Source organism: Myodes glareolus, chromosome 24 (genome assembly GCF_982192425.1).
Source record: "Myodes glareolus chromosome 24, mMyoGla1.1, whole genome shotgun sequence".
In the NCBI taxonomy this organism is placed as follows: domain Eukaryota; kingdom Metazoa; phylum Chordata; class Mammalia; order Rodentia; family Cricetidae; genus Myodes; species Myodes glareolus.
This window is the reverse complement of record NC_142049.1, coordinates 42,417,130-42,431,055: the sequence shown is the minus strand read 5'-3', so window position 1 is coordinate 42,431,055 and position 13,926 is coordinate 42,417,130. Positions and strand designations below refer to the sequence as shown.

The 13,926-nt window shown below is 51.1% G+C and overlaps 1 protein-coding gene across 5 annotated transcripts in view; it reads right to left on the bottom strand.

The window, feature by feature from the left end:
• Positions 1 to 577: 577 nt before the first annotated feature.
• Nav2 (neuron navigator 2) overlaps positions 578 to 13,926 on the bottom strand; it is a 356,673-nt gene continuing 343,324 nt past the window's right edge. For all 5 annotated transcript variants that reach the window (XM_087901386.1, XM_087901385.1, XM_087901389.1 and 2 more), the window contains 4 exons: positions 13,212 to 13,408; positions 11,407 to 11,525; positions 5,337 to 5,540; positions 578 to 3,826 (listed from right to left, as the gene is read on the bottom strand). In XM_087901386.1, coding sequence (XP_087757512.1) covers positions 3,701 to 3,826; positions 5,337 to 5,540; positions 11,407 to 11,525; positions 13,212 to 13,408 — 646 coding nt within the window. In that variant the 3' untranslated portion in view covers positions 578 to 3,700. The remainder of the gene's footprint in view (positions 3,827 to 5,336; positions 5,541 to 11,406; positions 11,526 to 13,211; positions 13,409 to 13,926) is intronic.

The window sequence follows — 13,926 nt, the reverse complement described above, 5'->3', positions numbered from 1 at the left end:
AGTCAAGAATGAGCCATAGACAAGCCACAGAGCTGCAGTTGGGGCTTCGTGGATAAGAGTTTGCAGAGCACGGAGGGAGCTCTGGGTTGCACCTAGGATCAGGCATGGTCATGCATATGTAACTGTGGCACTCAGGAGGATGGAGGCATGGGTGTTAGAAGTTCAAGGTTATCCCCAGCTGAATAGTGAATTTGAGACCAGCCTGCGATGCATGAGACCCTATTTAAAAAAAAAAAAAAAAAGGCAAAATCCAAACAAAAAACACAATCTCAAACAACAACAAAGATTAAGAGCCTGGAGGTTCACAGAGAACGTACAAAAACAGCATTTCTGGAAGGTCCACTGGCTCTTAAAGGTTGGCAGAGCTGTGCTGTGTCTCTAACAAACTCCAGTGAGCAGCAGTGACTTCCAGGAGGAATGGGGAGAGGTGGTTCCTGATGACTTCCCAGCAAAGGTGGAGAGGACACAGGTTTGGGGTTCCCCAGGTTCATGGCCTCTGGGGAAGAATGACGTACCTCCTTGCAAGCACTTAACACGAGACAGATCTCTACCAACACACGGAAGCCAAACCACGGGGTCTGAATAAATAAGCATTAACTTTATTGAATCATGAATAATTTAAGAGTGGTACAATCATTAGCTTTATTTTCTATGACATGGGGCAGATCTCCAGCGGATTGTTCTCAAACCCAAAAACCTCATGACAAATGAAGATTAAATAGGGAGGGAGGGAGGGGGGTGGAGGTGAACACATACCGTACACAAAATACTCAGTTCCTAGTTTTCTCTTTAAAAATGGCTAGAAAAAAGTCATCAAAATGCAGCAGTTTCATCGATTATTTACAATTTCTATGTTACAATGAAAAAAAAAATGTACATCTTATAGAACATGTTTCCTAAACCGCTCGGCCTGAAACAAGCAGGTCACAACAGCAAACCTCCCGTTCAAGAGCCGCAAGGCCGGACTATTTTGCTTTTGAAGTAGATTTGCCAGAGTCAAATTTGGGCACGCGGAATTTTAAAGTCGAGCGTTAAACAATAAAATTTAAAGTGTCCCCAAGGTCAGAAGAAGATCTGGGCAAGCCTTGCCCTTGTCACACTCCCACCCCACCCCAACCTTAAATTAAAAGGACTTCCCATCTCACCGACGGCCCTCAGGATTCTTGGCCTCTTGGGAAGATAACGTTTGGCTTCCACTGGGACCTCACTGCCAGTGTTTGCATAGGATTTCTTATGGTTCAAAATTAGCCTATCTATATAAAAAGGCAGAACGGAAGCATTTTAGACAGAGCCCTAAATGAGTACAAAGTCACTTTGTCCAGGGTTGAGCGACAGGAAGGTAGAATTGCGACGTAGGAGGAAATGGGCCTTTTGACAGCCCCGCTTCCCAGAGCTTCAGGAAGGTGGCTGAGCTGGGAGGCACTCAAGTGCTGCACTGTGTAACTCACACACACGGCTCGCCTGCCAGGCGGCGGTAGGTACACAGGTTTCTGTTGTGAACCTGGATGTCGGGGCAGGAAAGGCTGGGCACTGGGGATGGGGAGAACGGGTCCAAACAACATGGGCAGGGTATGCTCCTAAGGTGACTGAGAAAACTAAGTAGGAGGAGGGATTCGATTTTGCAACCTCCCAAATTCACAGTATGAGAGTGTACGGTCGTTGCTGGGAGATAGATTGGGAAGGGCTACCCTTCAGGGACGCTGGAAGAAGGCTCAGGGATTGGCCCTGGTCACAGGCTAGACACACGCTTTAAAAGTTTTATTACAAACAAGACAACAGAGGACACACTCACACCCACGTGAGTGGCGGACGCTGAGGCTGGGATTCCAGCAGGGAGTGGGAAAAGGTTGTGTTTGCCAGTTAATAGCACACACTCTCGTTCCTCTCGAGGAGGAGGAAGAAAAACAGTGCCATTCCAAGCAAAGGGAGAAGTTTTGGGTTAAGCTCTTAGGGTAAGAAACTGAAAATTAAAATAAAAAAAAAATCCCAAGAGACAAACGTTCAAGAACAAAATAGAAAAAGATGGAATTAAAAACCCTGATTGTTAACAGAGACCCCCACACTGGAGCCAGGAAAGACTCTACAACAAAGGGGGATGCTTATGCCTCTCAGAAATGGATTCGCAATGTCACATGGACTTGTGGGGGGTCACTGTCCAGTGAGTTTGTCGGCTGGAGACTGACAGGAACTTAAAAAGAAAATGGGTCTCTCTCTCTCTCTCTCTTTCTTTTTCCCACAACCATACATCCACACAGATGAGTCTTTTGGATGAGAAGTCGGTAACTCGTGTTCTCTTTATGAATAGATGACTTATAGCCCTGTTTACTTCGGTGGGGAACACACTCGCACACATCCCCAGGCAGGCACAACACTCACGTGAACGGACACGGTCAGTACGAAACCAGTAAGGCATTGCATGGGGCGGGTCAGCACCAAAGAGGTCAGACAAGGCTCATCAGGACGGAGGCAGGGCCAAGCTTCTGGGAAGAGTGACTGCCCCTCCCTGGCTAAGCTGTGTCACGTTGGTTCTGAGGAAAGTCCCAGCGTTTGACGAGGGGACAAACGTTATCAACTCCTCCTGCAGCTGGGGTTTGGGGTGACTGAGGTGGGGTTCTCAGTTCTCAGAGATGAGACAGGCAAGGTCTGTAGCTCAAGCCACAGGAGGAGAACCGGCCCTCATCCATCTGCAGGGATGCAGTTGCCCGTAGCCCCACGGGAGATGGCGAGGGCACGGAGCTGTGACGATGGACGCTGAAAACCCAAGCTGAAGAGGAGCTAAACTCAACTACTTTTCAGTTCTTGCTTTCACCAAAGGACTGATTCTGCTGTGTGGGGGGGTGGGGTGGGGGAGGACCTTCACAATCGACCAGGCAGAAAGGCAGACACAGGCAGGGGTCGATAGTTCTCCAAAGAACTACTTGCACGGTACACAGTGTTTGCGGACAGAAACCTGACCATTTAGACAGACGAAGGAAACAGGCGCGCTTCTCTGTGTGGCTAGCCCCATCCGCTCGCTTGCATGCTCACTTCTTCTCTTGCTCTCACGGGTAACTGGGGCCGAGGGGCTAAGGGGAGAGGGGTGTACTGGAACAGACAAGATACCTCTCGGGAAGGAGAGCACCATGTGGCAGAGACTAGGATGTAGTGGTGTCCCTGGGTGGCGCTCCGAGCAAGCGCCCTCTTTAGCACCAGTTCTTCCATGGTGGGTGGGGTGGCATGGCTCTGGGGTGCTGGTGGCCAGACCCGAGCAGGCGGGTCTGTGCTGAGGGAAACCCTGCTGTCTGTGTTTCCAAGGCGGGTTTAGTCTTCTCTGTCTGGGGGTGCTTGTAGGGGGATGCTGCTGGGTTTCAGGGCACCAAGTAGAATCTTATGTGTAAAATTTTTATCGAATCTCTTTATATTTCAGCGGTTAAGGATCCTTTCCCGTGAAGTGTCTTCAGTGTCTCACAGAGGTCACGTCAACAAGGCAGAACGAGAATGGGAGTAGAACAGAGGCTCATACAGTCGTGACCGCGGAAGGAGGAGGAGGTCCTGGGCTGCTCGTGCGTGCGAGGGCAGAGCGCAAGGGATGAGGCTCGCCTGTTCCTGCCGCTCTGCTCTGGCTTCGAAGCTGTGGCAGCCAGGGCTGGCTCAGGAAGTCATCTTCAGAATGAAGTGGAGGATGCAGGCGGGATGGGGTGAGGGGAAGAGGGAGCCTCGGTCACAGGGTGGACTCCAGGGACGAGTCCAGGATGTCGTCATGGTGGCTGTTGCTGTTGGAGTCACTGTCGTAGCTCTGGGGGCTGGAGTAGTTGGCTGCCTCCTGCAGCCGCATCAGCATGTTCATCTGTGGAGACAGCAGAAGGCGGCAATGTCTGTCAGTGTGCTGGGAAGCCCGCCCCCCCCCGGGGAAACACCCCCCCACCTCCCACCCCCCTACCCCCGCCTCTCCGGAACTCCTGACACCTGCTCCAGATTCACCCCAGGGCCAGAGCAGGTGAGAGGGGCTGAGGACAGAGCACAGAGTGCAGGGTTCGAATCCCAGCTTCCCTGACTGCTAGTCGCAGGACCTTGAGAGGTGTTGGTACGATTTCCCACGTCATTTCCTTACTGGTCTAATAAAAGGATGAAGAGTCCCTGGCCCATGACGCTGACATGCAGACTGAGTTCATGCATGCACTGCACTGCCCGCAGAATGGAAAGCCCTACAGATTGCCCCCCCTCCCCCGCTGTTGCCTGTGGAACATGGGCAGCCCTGACATCTGACATCAGCAGCAGCCACAGCCTTCATTTCTCGGACAGGACGGCAGCACCAAATCCTTTTAACTAGGTCCTATTCACAACCTCAACAATGTGGCTGTGCCATGGCACCTACTCGCAGGACTCCGTTAAGTCAGATCACCTGCTGGCACACATTCAGTACACTGGCTCACCACCGGAGCTAGAACCGGAGCTAGAACCGGAGCTAGCGATCCGGTTGCCCTCCAGCCCTTCCTGCCTTCCTGCTGCCCTTCTTGAGAGTGTTCTCTTCTGTTGGATAACGAAAGCAGCACTCTGCCATACTTCGGATGTAGCTGCTGCGGAAGCTGGGGCTGGGTTTCAGGCAGGTTGATTATATACCTGCTTGGGCACTTTGGAGTCCTCATTCTCTGTTTTTTTACGCATGAGGTATAACTTGGTAGCATGACGGTGCATGGCTCTTGTATTGGGAGAGAATTATAGCTCTATATAGATAATAGCTCTATATAATAATTTATATAATATAATCTATAGCTCTATATAATAATCAAATATAGACTGGGGCTTTATCATTGCTCTCGTTTATCTCTCTCCTAACCCCATCCCTCGCTTCCTTTCTTTATTCATTTATTGGAAGTTCTCCGGTGTCTTAGCAAAACTTGGCTCAGTCTTAGCTCTCCAGTCAGAGGACCTGGGTTTGGACCCTCGTGTTCTCTGCCCATGTCTCCTGCTCTCAAAACATCCTGTTCTCTGGCTTTGGTGACAGGTCCTTAGCACACCTGCCTCTTTCCAGTGTTCTATAGGATGATGATATACAGTAACGGTGGCATCTCAGTCAGAGGGTGAACAGGCAGCAGAGAACATGTGTAAGGACATTCAGAGCGGGGGAAAAATCACCCAACTTTATAGAAGAAAAACCTTAAGGGAGGTTGAAGGATTTAGTGGAAAACTAAGACCGTGGGAGAAAAATACTAGGGAAAACCTAGCTCAGCCTTCCAGGGAAAACCATCCATATTGGATCAGCCTTCCACAGTGAGGTTTTGTTGATTCCCTCTATCCAGAGAGCTTTGCCTCACACCCCGCCCATGGCTTTCACTCACTGAGTGCTGCCAACTCACCAGCGGGTCTCCTTCAGCATCACTGGGGGGCACCTGCTTGCTTGTTGACCCCTCCCGAGGCAGGGAGTAGCCATCAAAGCCCACATCCTCAGGCCGGAGCTGCAGGAGCGGAGGCCATTCGTGCTGCTGTGGGCTGGCAGCCCATGGGTAGGTGTCCATTACCCACTTGGCAGGGTCTTCCCAGGGGGCACGCCTGCCATAGAGCTGTAAACAGGCAGAGGGTACAGGCTGAGATTACCTAGCTGTTCCAGTTTCGCAGCTTAATGGAAAACCTCCCAAGCCAGCATTATGCCTCATGCAGCGTTCTGAACTATGGAAGTCATCCAAGACAAAGGTAGCCTGTGGTGCTAGGCTCTGCAGTCTAACCTGGGCTCACTCTCAGCTCTGCTGTCAATCACTGTGCACAGCATTTGCCTCTCGGCCTTGCTTTTCCAACTTGATCAACTGTCATCACTTCAATGGTGTAAATATGCCCACCATGAGGCTGCTGCTGAGTGTTGGGTTGGAAAGAGCCAGTCACTACCAACCTTACAAGCTACCTCTGGAATCCCAGTGGGTAAGTCCACTCGGAGAGGACATTCTGCCCAGATCGGGTTCTGGGCAGCAACATGGCAAGGCAGGAGTCACTAATGGGGCTGATGAGACGAACTTTAACTTTTCGTTTTTTAATGCATATGTATATGTGTATGGGGTGTGTGTGTGTGTGTGTGTGTGTGTGTGTGTGTGTGCACCCACATGTACACAACTGTGCTTGTGGAGGCCCGAGGTCCATGTTGGGAGTCTTACTCAGTACTTTCCATACACCGGTCACTGAGGCAGTTGTGCAGCCGAGCCCAGAGCTGTCTCGTTCAGCTAGTCTAGCGGCCAGCATGCTCTGAGGATTCCATGTGCGTATTCTCACATGGAATGACAAACGGACACCACATTGGGAATTTACATAGACTCTGGGGATCTGCACCATGGCCCCCTTCCTTGCTGCTGGGTAACGGCTGTTCCATCTTCCCAGCTCCTGAAACCCCCCATCTTTTCAAGTGTGTCTGACTCTCAGAGGGCTTCTGCAGGTACGCCGGCAGCTCCTTTTCAGCATAACACCGTGTGGGGACCACAGCGATGAGGCCTTTGCTGGCTCAGGAGTGCTCAGACCTGGAGACAATAGTAGCCTATGTATTCCCCCAGGAGCAAACCGTCTCGTGACTTAGTCATAAGTGATCAAAAGTCAGAGGCATCATCAGGCTAACATGTCCTGCTTAGGAGTTTCTTTTCTCGAGCCTCGAGGCCCCGACCCTGCAACAATTTTAATGACCGTTACTGAGGGCACTGTGGAAGACACATGTTCTTTAAGAACAGAAACCTAGGCTGGGTCACTTCTCACACACAGTGAGGCTATGACCACTATGCTGCTAGGTCCAGTATGGCTGTCTCCTTTTCATGTCATGCCTTAGCATCCTGGGTGCCAGGTGCCGAGGAGTGCCGAGGAGTGATGCCTCTCATAGAAGCGGGGCTCCCATGGGTTACAGACGGGGCAGCCCCGGGAAGGAGGGGGGCCATTGCAAAGCAAGTCTGCCACTCATTGGCCAGGGGCATCAAAGCAGGCATGATAGGGCATGCTCACAGACAGGGCAGGGCAGGGCTGTCTAGGCTGTGAAAAGGTATTTCTACAATGACTTCGGGGTACACAGGTGGGAAATTCCAGACCCCACCCACCTGGGTGTGTGCTCCATCTAGAAAGCAGCAGTGGAAAGGGAGAGGCAAAAGGGTACTGAGACCAGAACACAACTGGGCCCAGCTCTGGCCCAATAGAATCACACCTTTTAAATTCTGGAAGGAGCCAGACTGCTTAAGTGGCGCCCCCTTCTTACCAGACAGGAAACCAGAACCTGACGGCTGTGTCCATGTGAAAGGTCGGAAGGCAGAGCTGGATCCAAACATGGGACTCATGCTTCCTTCTCTGGGCCTATCCCTCTCAGCTCACCCCCGGGACCATGTGACTTAGTCAGACCTCAGTAGGTCCGCCTGACCAAGGGTCACCATTCTTCCCAGCGGGTGCCCTCTCCCCGTGTCACCTGAGTTACTCCAGGTCTGAGCATCGGAATTCTATCCATATCTAGGATGCCACACACCCCATCACACACACCTTAGCTAAACCCATCTCTCTGTATCAGTGGCTTCCTTCCTCACTGGACCCCAGCACTTCCTATGACATCATCTTGTCAGATGCCAGCTCCCTCTCTTCCCGCACCCCCAGTCTGGCCTCTAGCCTAGTTTGTGGCTACAGCTCCCTTCCTCTGGGGAAATGTGAGTCTTAAAGTTCTTGAATTCAGTCCAGCAGCCTAAGGCGATTCAGCCTGAGCAGGAAGGAATCAGAGAAGAGGCAGGTGTAAACTCATTTATGGGTCGGGATTGAAGAGGACACAGGAACAGCTGGCCTGGTAGAGCGGAAGAAGGTAACTCAGATCAGAAGCCTCTCCCTCTGAAGGAGCAGGACCGCCTCTCTGAGGAGACCCTCCAGGAAACACAGAGGCTGCAGCTCAGCACTCAGAGGCCCAGGGGTTTGTCCCCACTTGCTCTTCATCCTTAGCCCCAATAGGATGAACAGGTTTAGAGAGCAGCTGAGCTTCCAGAAACTGAACCAGTAAAAGGGTCTCATGGGTCAAAACTTTCTATTTGCAGTCGGGACAGCCACAGAGGGCATGAGAGACTGCCCAGGGTGTCAGAGGACCTTGGTAACTGATGAAAGGTCCCCGAGGGTCCTTCCACTGCTCCTGTCCCTTCCAGCACCGGTCCACCCCAGTGCCAGGTCTTTCAAATCACTCCACTCCGCCAACCCCACACACTCTGGCAAGTGTTTCTGATGACAGAGGGGAATGGCTGCGGACCGAGTCAGAAAGTAAGCATAGAAGCACAGCAAACACTAGTTATAAGATATAGAAGCACAGCAAACACTAGTTATAAGGACAGAGAGCGTTTCCAGACGTCTTCCTACATGCCATGGGACACGGTCAAAGCCAGGAGGCCAGGAGTCAGTTCGACACAAGCAAAGGAAGTGTTGTACAGCTACTGCAGACTCAGAAGGGCAGCGCAGGGGCTGCTGGGCGGGGAGGCAGACATTCACTTTCCCCAGGACAGGGGAAGAAGATGCTGTTCTACTGGATCAGTAAGAACTCTGGGTGATGGGGAAAAAAAGCCAAGACATAGGAAACTAAGATTTGGGCTGCTGTGAGATTTCTAACCCCATGGGAAGCACAGGGCTCCTGGATGGGTATGGCAGCACCAACATTCATGTTTAGAAAATATTGCTAGGCAGTTGTGCGCGCACGCGCGCGCACACACACACACACACATGCACACACGCACGGGCTCTTGGAAGACACTATAGCCTGAACATGCAGAACTGCATGGTATCCACTAGGGGGCGATGACATGCTTCCCCAAGGCATGGATTGTTTGAGTCTTATGGTAAGCCTAGTATCAGCGGAATTCCTATGGGCAGTTCTCTTCCTGGCTCTGCACCTCTTCTCCTGCAAGGAGGAAGGGCACACATGTCCTAAACTGTAGTGTGCTCCTCCCCTCCTGTCCACTGTGCAGAGTGAAGTGAGGAGCGAGAAACCCAGACAGTACCCAGCACACACTGAGCCTGTCCTCAGAGAAAGCCAAAGGAGAGAGGGGAATTGAAATGAGTTTTTTGTTTCTTTGTTTGGTTTTGGTTGTTTCAAGACAAGGTTTCTTTTTGTAGCCCTAGCTATTCTAGAACTCGCTCTGTAGACAAGGCTGTTCTACAAATTCATATAGATCCTCCTGCCTCTGCCTCCTGAGTGCTGGGATTAAAGGCATATACCACCACTGAAATGAGCTTTTTTTAAAAAAAAATAGAGAAATCCTTTTATCAAGTGAAGTCACATGTAGAACTCTGCCGTATAAAAACTGACACTACATCGGACATAGAACACGCCTTTAATCCCAGAACTCTGCCTCCCATATCTGCAGGTAGATCTCTGTCAGTTCAAGGTAGGCTGGTCTGCATAGAGAGACCCTGTATCAAACAACAAAACAATACAACACAAAACAAAACCACGGCCAAGTGTGATCACACAAGTCTACAAACCCTGCTTGCAAGAGATTGAGGCAGGAAGATTGGGAATTCAAAGCCAGTCTGGGCTACATAGTGAGTTTGAGGCCAGCCTGGTCTATATGAAACACTGTTCTGCTCCCAACTAAACTCAACCAACACTTTGTTCCCTGGCTACCTACAACAGTTCCTTGTAAGTTATAGGAGAGCTTGGGACAGCCTCAGAGTCACAGAGCAGCCAGAGTTGCTGCATGGTTCGGGATGTCAGCCTTCACCCAGTCATCATGGTCACTGAGGGAACTGGGCTAAGACCCAAGCTCTGGCTGGCCTTGGATTCCTTTCCTGTGTATTCACAGGGCTGCAGGAGTGTCAGGCTTCTGGGGTGATGTCTGGCAGGTGGCCAGCCCTCCTTATCTTCAAACTTCCATCTATCTAAACCCTGCCAGGAAGAGCACAGCAATTCCTCATGAATCAGCAGACTTCAGAGCCGCCTCCTGTGCGCGTCCACACGGCAGGGCTTGGAGACTCCAGACAGGGTGGCAGCAGGTACCTAACTCGGCTCCCTTCATTGATTCCACACTGAAGACGTGTCCTTCAGTGACCTCTAAGAAGCCACGATGGCACAGGCAGGCTGCTCAGCAGTCACTCAGAAGCCCCTCCCACCTATGGCCTCGCTCTTGTTGGCTCTTGTTGGGAAAGAGAAGTGATGTTCAAGCTGGGCGGGTCCCTTCTGCCATGCCTCCTGAAGCAGAAGGAAGTATGGGTGTCCTCCCCAGCTCTGCCCAAAGCCTCCCTTTCGGTTCAGCCCTAAATGGGAGCCTTGGTACTACCAGCCACTGAAGACCAAGGGACCATCTCTCATGTCCAAGAATGGTTTGTGCCTTCTTGGACACCTTGGAGATCTTTGCTCAGCCTTCCCTAAGAGCCAAACCATCCCAAGTTGAGTGACAGCAATGGATGTCCCCCAGCTGCTGCTGGACAGGAGGTACGCACAGCCAGAGGAAACCCAGAGCCACCTGTGAGGGGTCCTGAGGCCAGGTAGGCAATCTCCTGCGGCCTGAGGACCGGGGACAAAGTTTAGAAGGTGAGGGTTCAAATTCCAGATCTGCCGAGCTTCGGGTTTTTGTGGTGCCCCAGATAGAAGCCAGGGTCTTGCCTGTGCTAGGTAACTACTCTACCACTGTAGCCTCGAACTCACAACCCGCCTCTCTTCCCTCCCAAGTGTAGGATTTTAGGAGTGCACGGGTACGCCTAGCTGAAGCTTTGTTCCTATGATCTTAAGCACCTCACTGTCTTTGGGCCTCAGCTTTCCCCGCTTGAAAAATGGTAACAACAAAACTCCGCCTCGGTCTTAGGTTCAATTCAGGGCTTGAACCACAAAAGAGAAAAGAGCAAATTGTGGGGTGCCACCCAGATACCTGGCTTCATTTCTCTTACATCCCTGTGCTGGAGGCTTGATGGCCATGGTTTGATTTAATCCATCCAAGTCTTTGTGGCAGAGCAATGCCGTTATCTCCTCACTGAGTGAGGCAGAGACAGGTGAAACACTGCCTGGGGGCGGGGGTCACACCACATATAAGCAGCTAAGTCAAGACTTGCGGCCAAGTGCTGTGTGTTGTGGGATATGTGTTGTTGTGATTGGTGTACCAAAGAGCTGACGGCCACCAGCTGGAAAGAGGTTAGGCAGGACTTCAGGGGACAGAGAGGACCCTGGAAAGATGAAGGGTGGAGTCGAGAGCCAGCCAGAGAAGAAACAAGAGGTGCAAGATGAAAGAGAATGCACACCCATGACACAATGTAGATTAATATAAGTGGGTTATATAAGAGCTAGCTAAAGGCTAAGGTTTCATAATTAATGAAAGGTCTCCCTGTCTGTTTTGGGGCTGGTGAGACAGAGGAAGACTCATCACAGCTGTTTCCACCGTGGGCCACGCTGAAGACCACACAGGGCCACTAACACAGGGCATGCAGGTCTGAGGAAGTCAAAAGGAGTGTGTTTCTCACCTGGAGTCCTTCTCTGACAGCTTCCAGGAGGTAGGGGATGATGGAGTAGTTCCACAGGTCAGTGAACCACACTCTGGAACCATCCACGTCGATGGGACATGATAGGAAGAGCCGGGGACCTGGGGATACAGTGAAACACATCACAACCAAAATGGGGGTAGGGTGGTGTCAGGAGACCCTTGGCTAAGCCTCCTCATTGGAGGAACTTTCTAAGCAGCAGCAGGGCTGATGGCTTGAGGGGCTGGTGGTAGTAGCCTCCTAGCAGCTGACCAAAGGGTTCCATAGCAGATACTCCAACCCTCTCACCCCAACCCTCAGTGAAAGAAAGGAACAAGCTTGCAGAGAAGGTGATCTTAGTAGGGGTACTGATCTTGGTCGTTAAAGGTGGAGCCATTAAATGTATAAGAGAAGACATGATTAAGCAAATGATTTTGATTATTTGATTATTTTACAGGTTTAAAAAGTAACTTTTAGGGCTGAAGAGATGGCTCAGAGGTTAAGAGCACAGAGTGCTCTTCCAGAGGTCCTGAGTTCAATTCCTAGCAACCACATGGTGGCTCACAACCATCTGTAATGAGACCTGGTGCCCTCTTCTGGCCTGCAGGTAGAATATAGGCAGAGCACTGCATACATAATAAATAATAACTCTTAAAAAAAAGTTTAAAAAAAGTAACTTTTAAACTGAGTACTGACAGAGGCTGTTCTGGAGACATCATGAGATGGAAAACAGGCATTATATATATACATGTGTGCACCGCAGGCATTGCATATATACATGTGTGCACCACAGGCATTGCATATATACATGTGTGCACCACAGGCGTTGCATATATACATGTGTGCACCGCAGGCGTTGCATATATACATGTGTGCACCGCAGGCACTGCATATATACATGTGTGCACCGCAGGCGTTGCATATATACATGTGTGCACCGCAGGCGTTGCATATATACATGTGTGCACCGCAGGCACTGCATATATACATGTGTGCACCGCAGGCACTGCATATATACATGTGTGCACCGCAGGCACTGCATATATACATGTGTGCACCGCAGGCACTGCATATATACATGTGTGCACCGCAGGCACTGCATATATACATGTGTGCACCGCAGGCACTGCATATATACATGTGTGCACCGCAGGCACTGCATATATACATGTGTGCACCATGACTACAGCCTCAGAAGACAAGAATATGCAGGCATGGCCGGGAGAAATGAACTCATAATGAAAAGGTGTCAGGACCAGGAAGTCCTGGTCGTTTGCTCTACTTTAATCCCCAACCTTCTGCAAAACTGGGAATACTTTACATTGAAAAACAAAGCCTTTAATCCCAGCACTTGGGAGGCAGAGGCAGGCAGATCTCTGTGAGTTCGAGGCCAGCCTGGTCTACAAGCGCTAGTTCCACGACAAGCGACAAAGCCACAGAGAAACCCTGTCTCGAAAAACCAACCAACCAACCAATAAATAAAAACAAAAACAAAGCCATCCCAGCGGGCAGTTCAGCCTGTACCGCCTTGGAAGAGACTCTTTCCTATGCTGGTTGTTTCTGCCCCAGCCTGACTAGGACATATCTCCACAGATACTGTGGCCTGGGTTCATCTTTGTCTCCAGGTGTTCCTCTGCCCACTTTTTTTTTTTTTTTTTAAATCTCTGGGGATAGCATGACATACTGGCTCAATGCTGTCCTGGCCAGGACCCAGAGGATAGTACATGAAGGAGCCAAGGTTCTTAGGAGACCACTGCCCACTCCATCCGCCCAGCAGCCTGCCCCAGCCTGCCTGACCTCCCACCTACCAATGGTGACATCCGAGGAGCTGTGGGCCTCCAGGAAGCGGTTGAGGTGATGCCAGACCTTGGGGATCCAGTTGATGATTTTCACCAGCTCCATGTTGCGCGCCCGCCCACTGATCTCCGTCTCCATGAGCTTCCTCCTCAGGAAGCGGCCGAGGAAACCCTTCACGGGCTCCGTGTGGTTGGCACAAAGCACCCACCTGGCGAAGTCAAGAAATTCCTTTGAACCACAAGGACACCCACAAGGCATTGTGAGCCTCAGAAAAAGAAGTGTGTGGGAAGGGAAGGCGACCACACTCATCAAGGTTGCAGCCGCGTTTAGGGTGCCTCAGAGGGAGGCTTGCATGGCAGCCAGTGAAAATGTGTTCAAGGTCCAGGCTAAGGTTATGAAGTCTACCCCCGACCTAGAGGCACAGGTAGAGTTGAGGGCAGGGGCTGGGGTGCTGAGGAATGCCAGGACAAGTGGTATCACCTTCTTGCATGGAGCCAGGCTCTCCTCAGGGGGGAGACCAGACACTAGGGATTCACAGCAGTTAGAACTGTCGAGTCCACAGACCCTGCGACGTGGGGAGGGCTGTCACTGCTCACGCTCAACAGAGACGGGCATGTATGGTCATAGCTGCCTCCCTGATACTGGCCCAGTGATGAGAGTCACAGCAATCAGGGTTCAGGCTTCGGTGCTAACTGTGCATGGCTCCTAAGTCACCAAGTTCCTCAA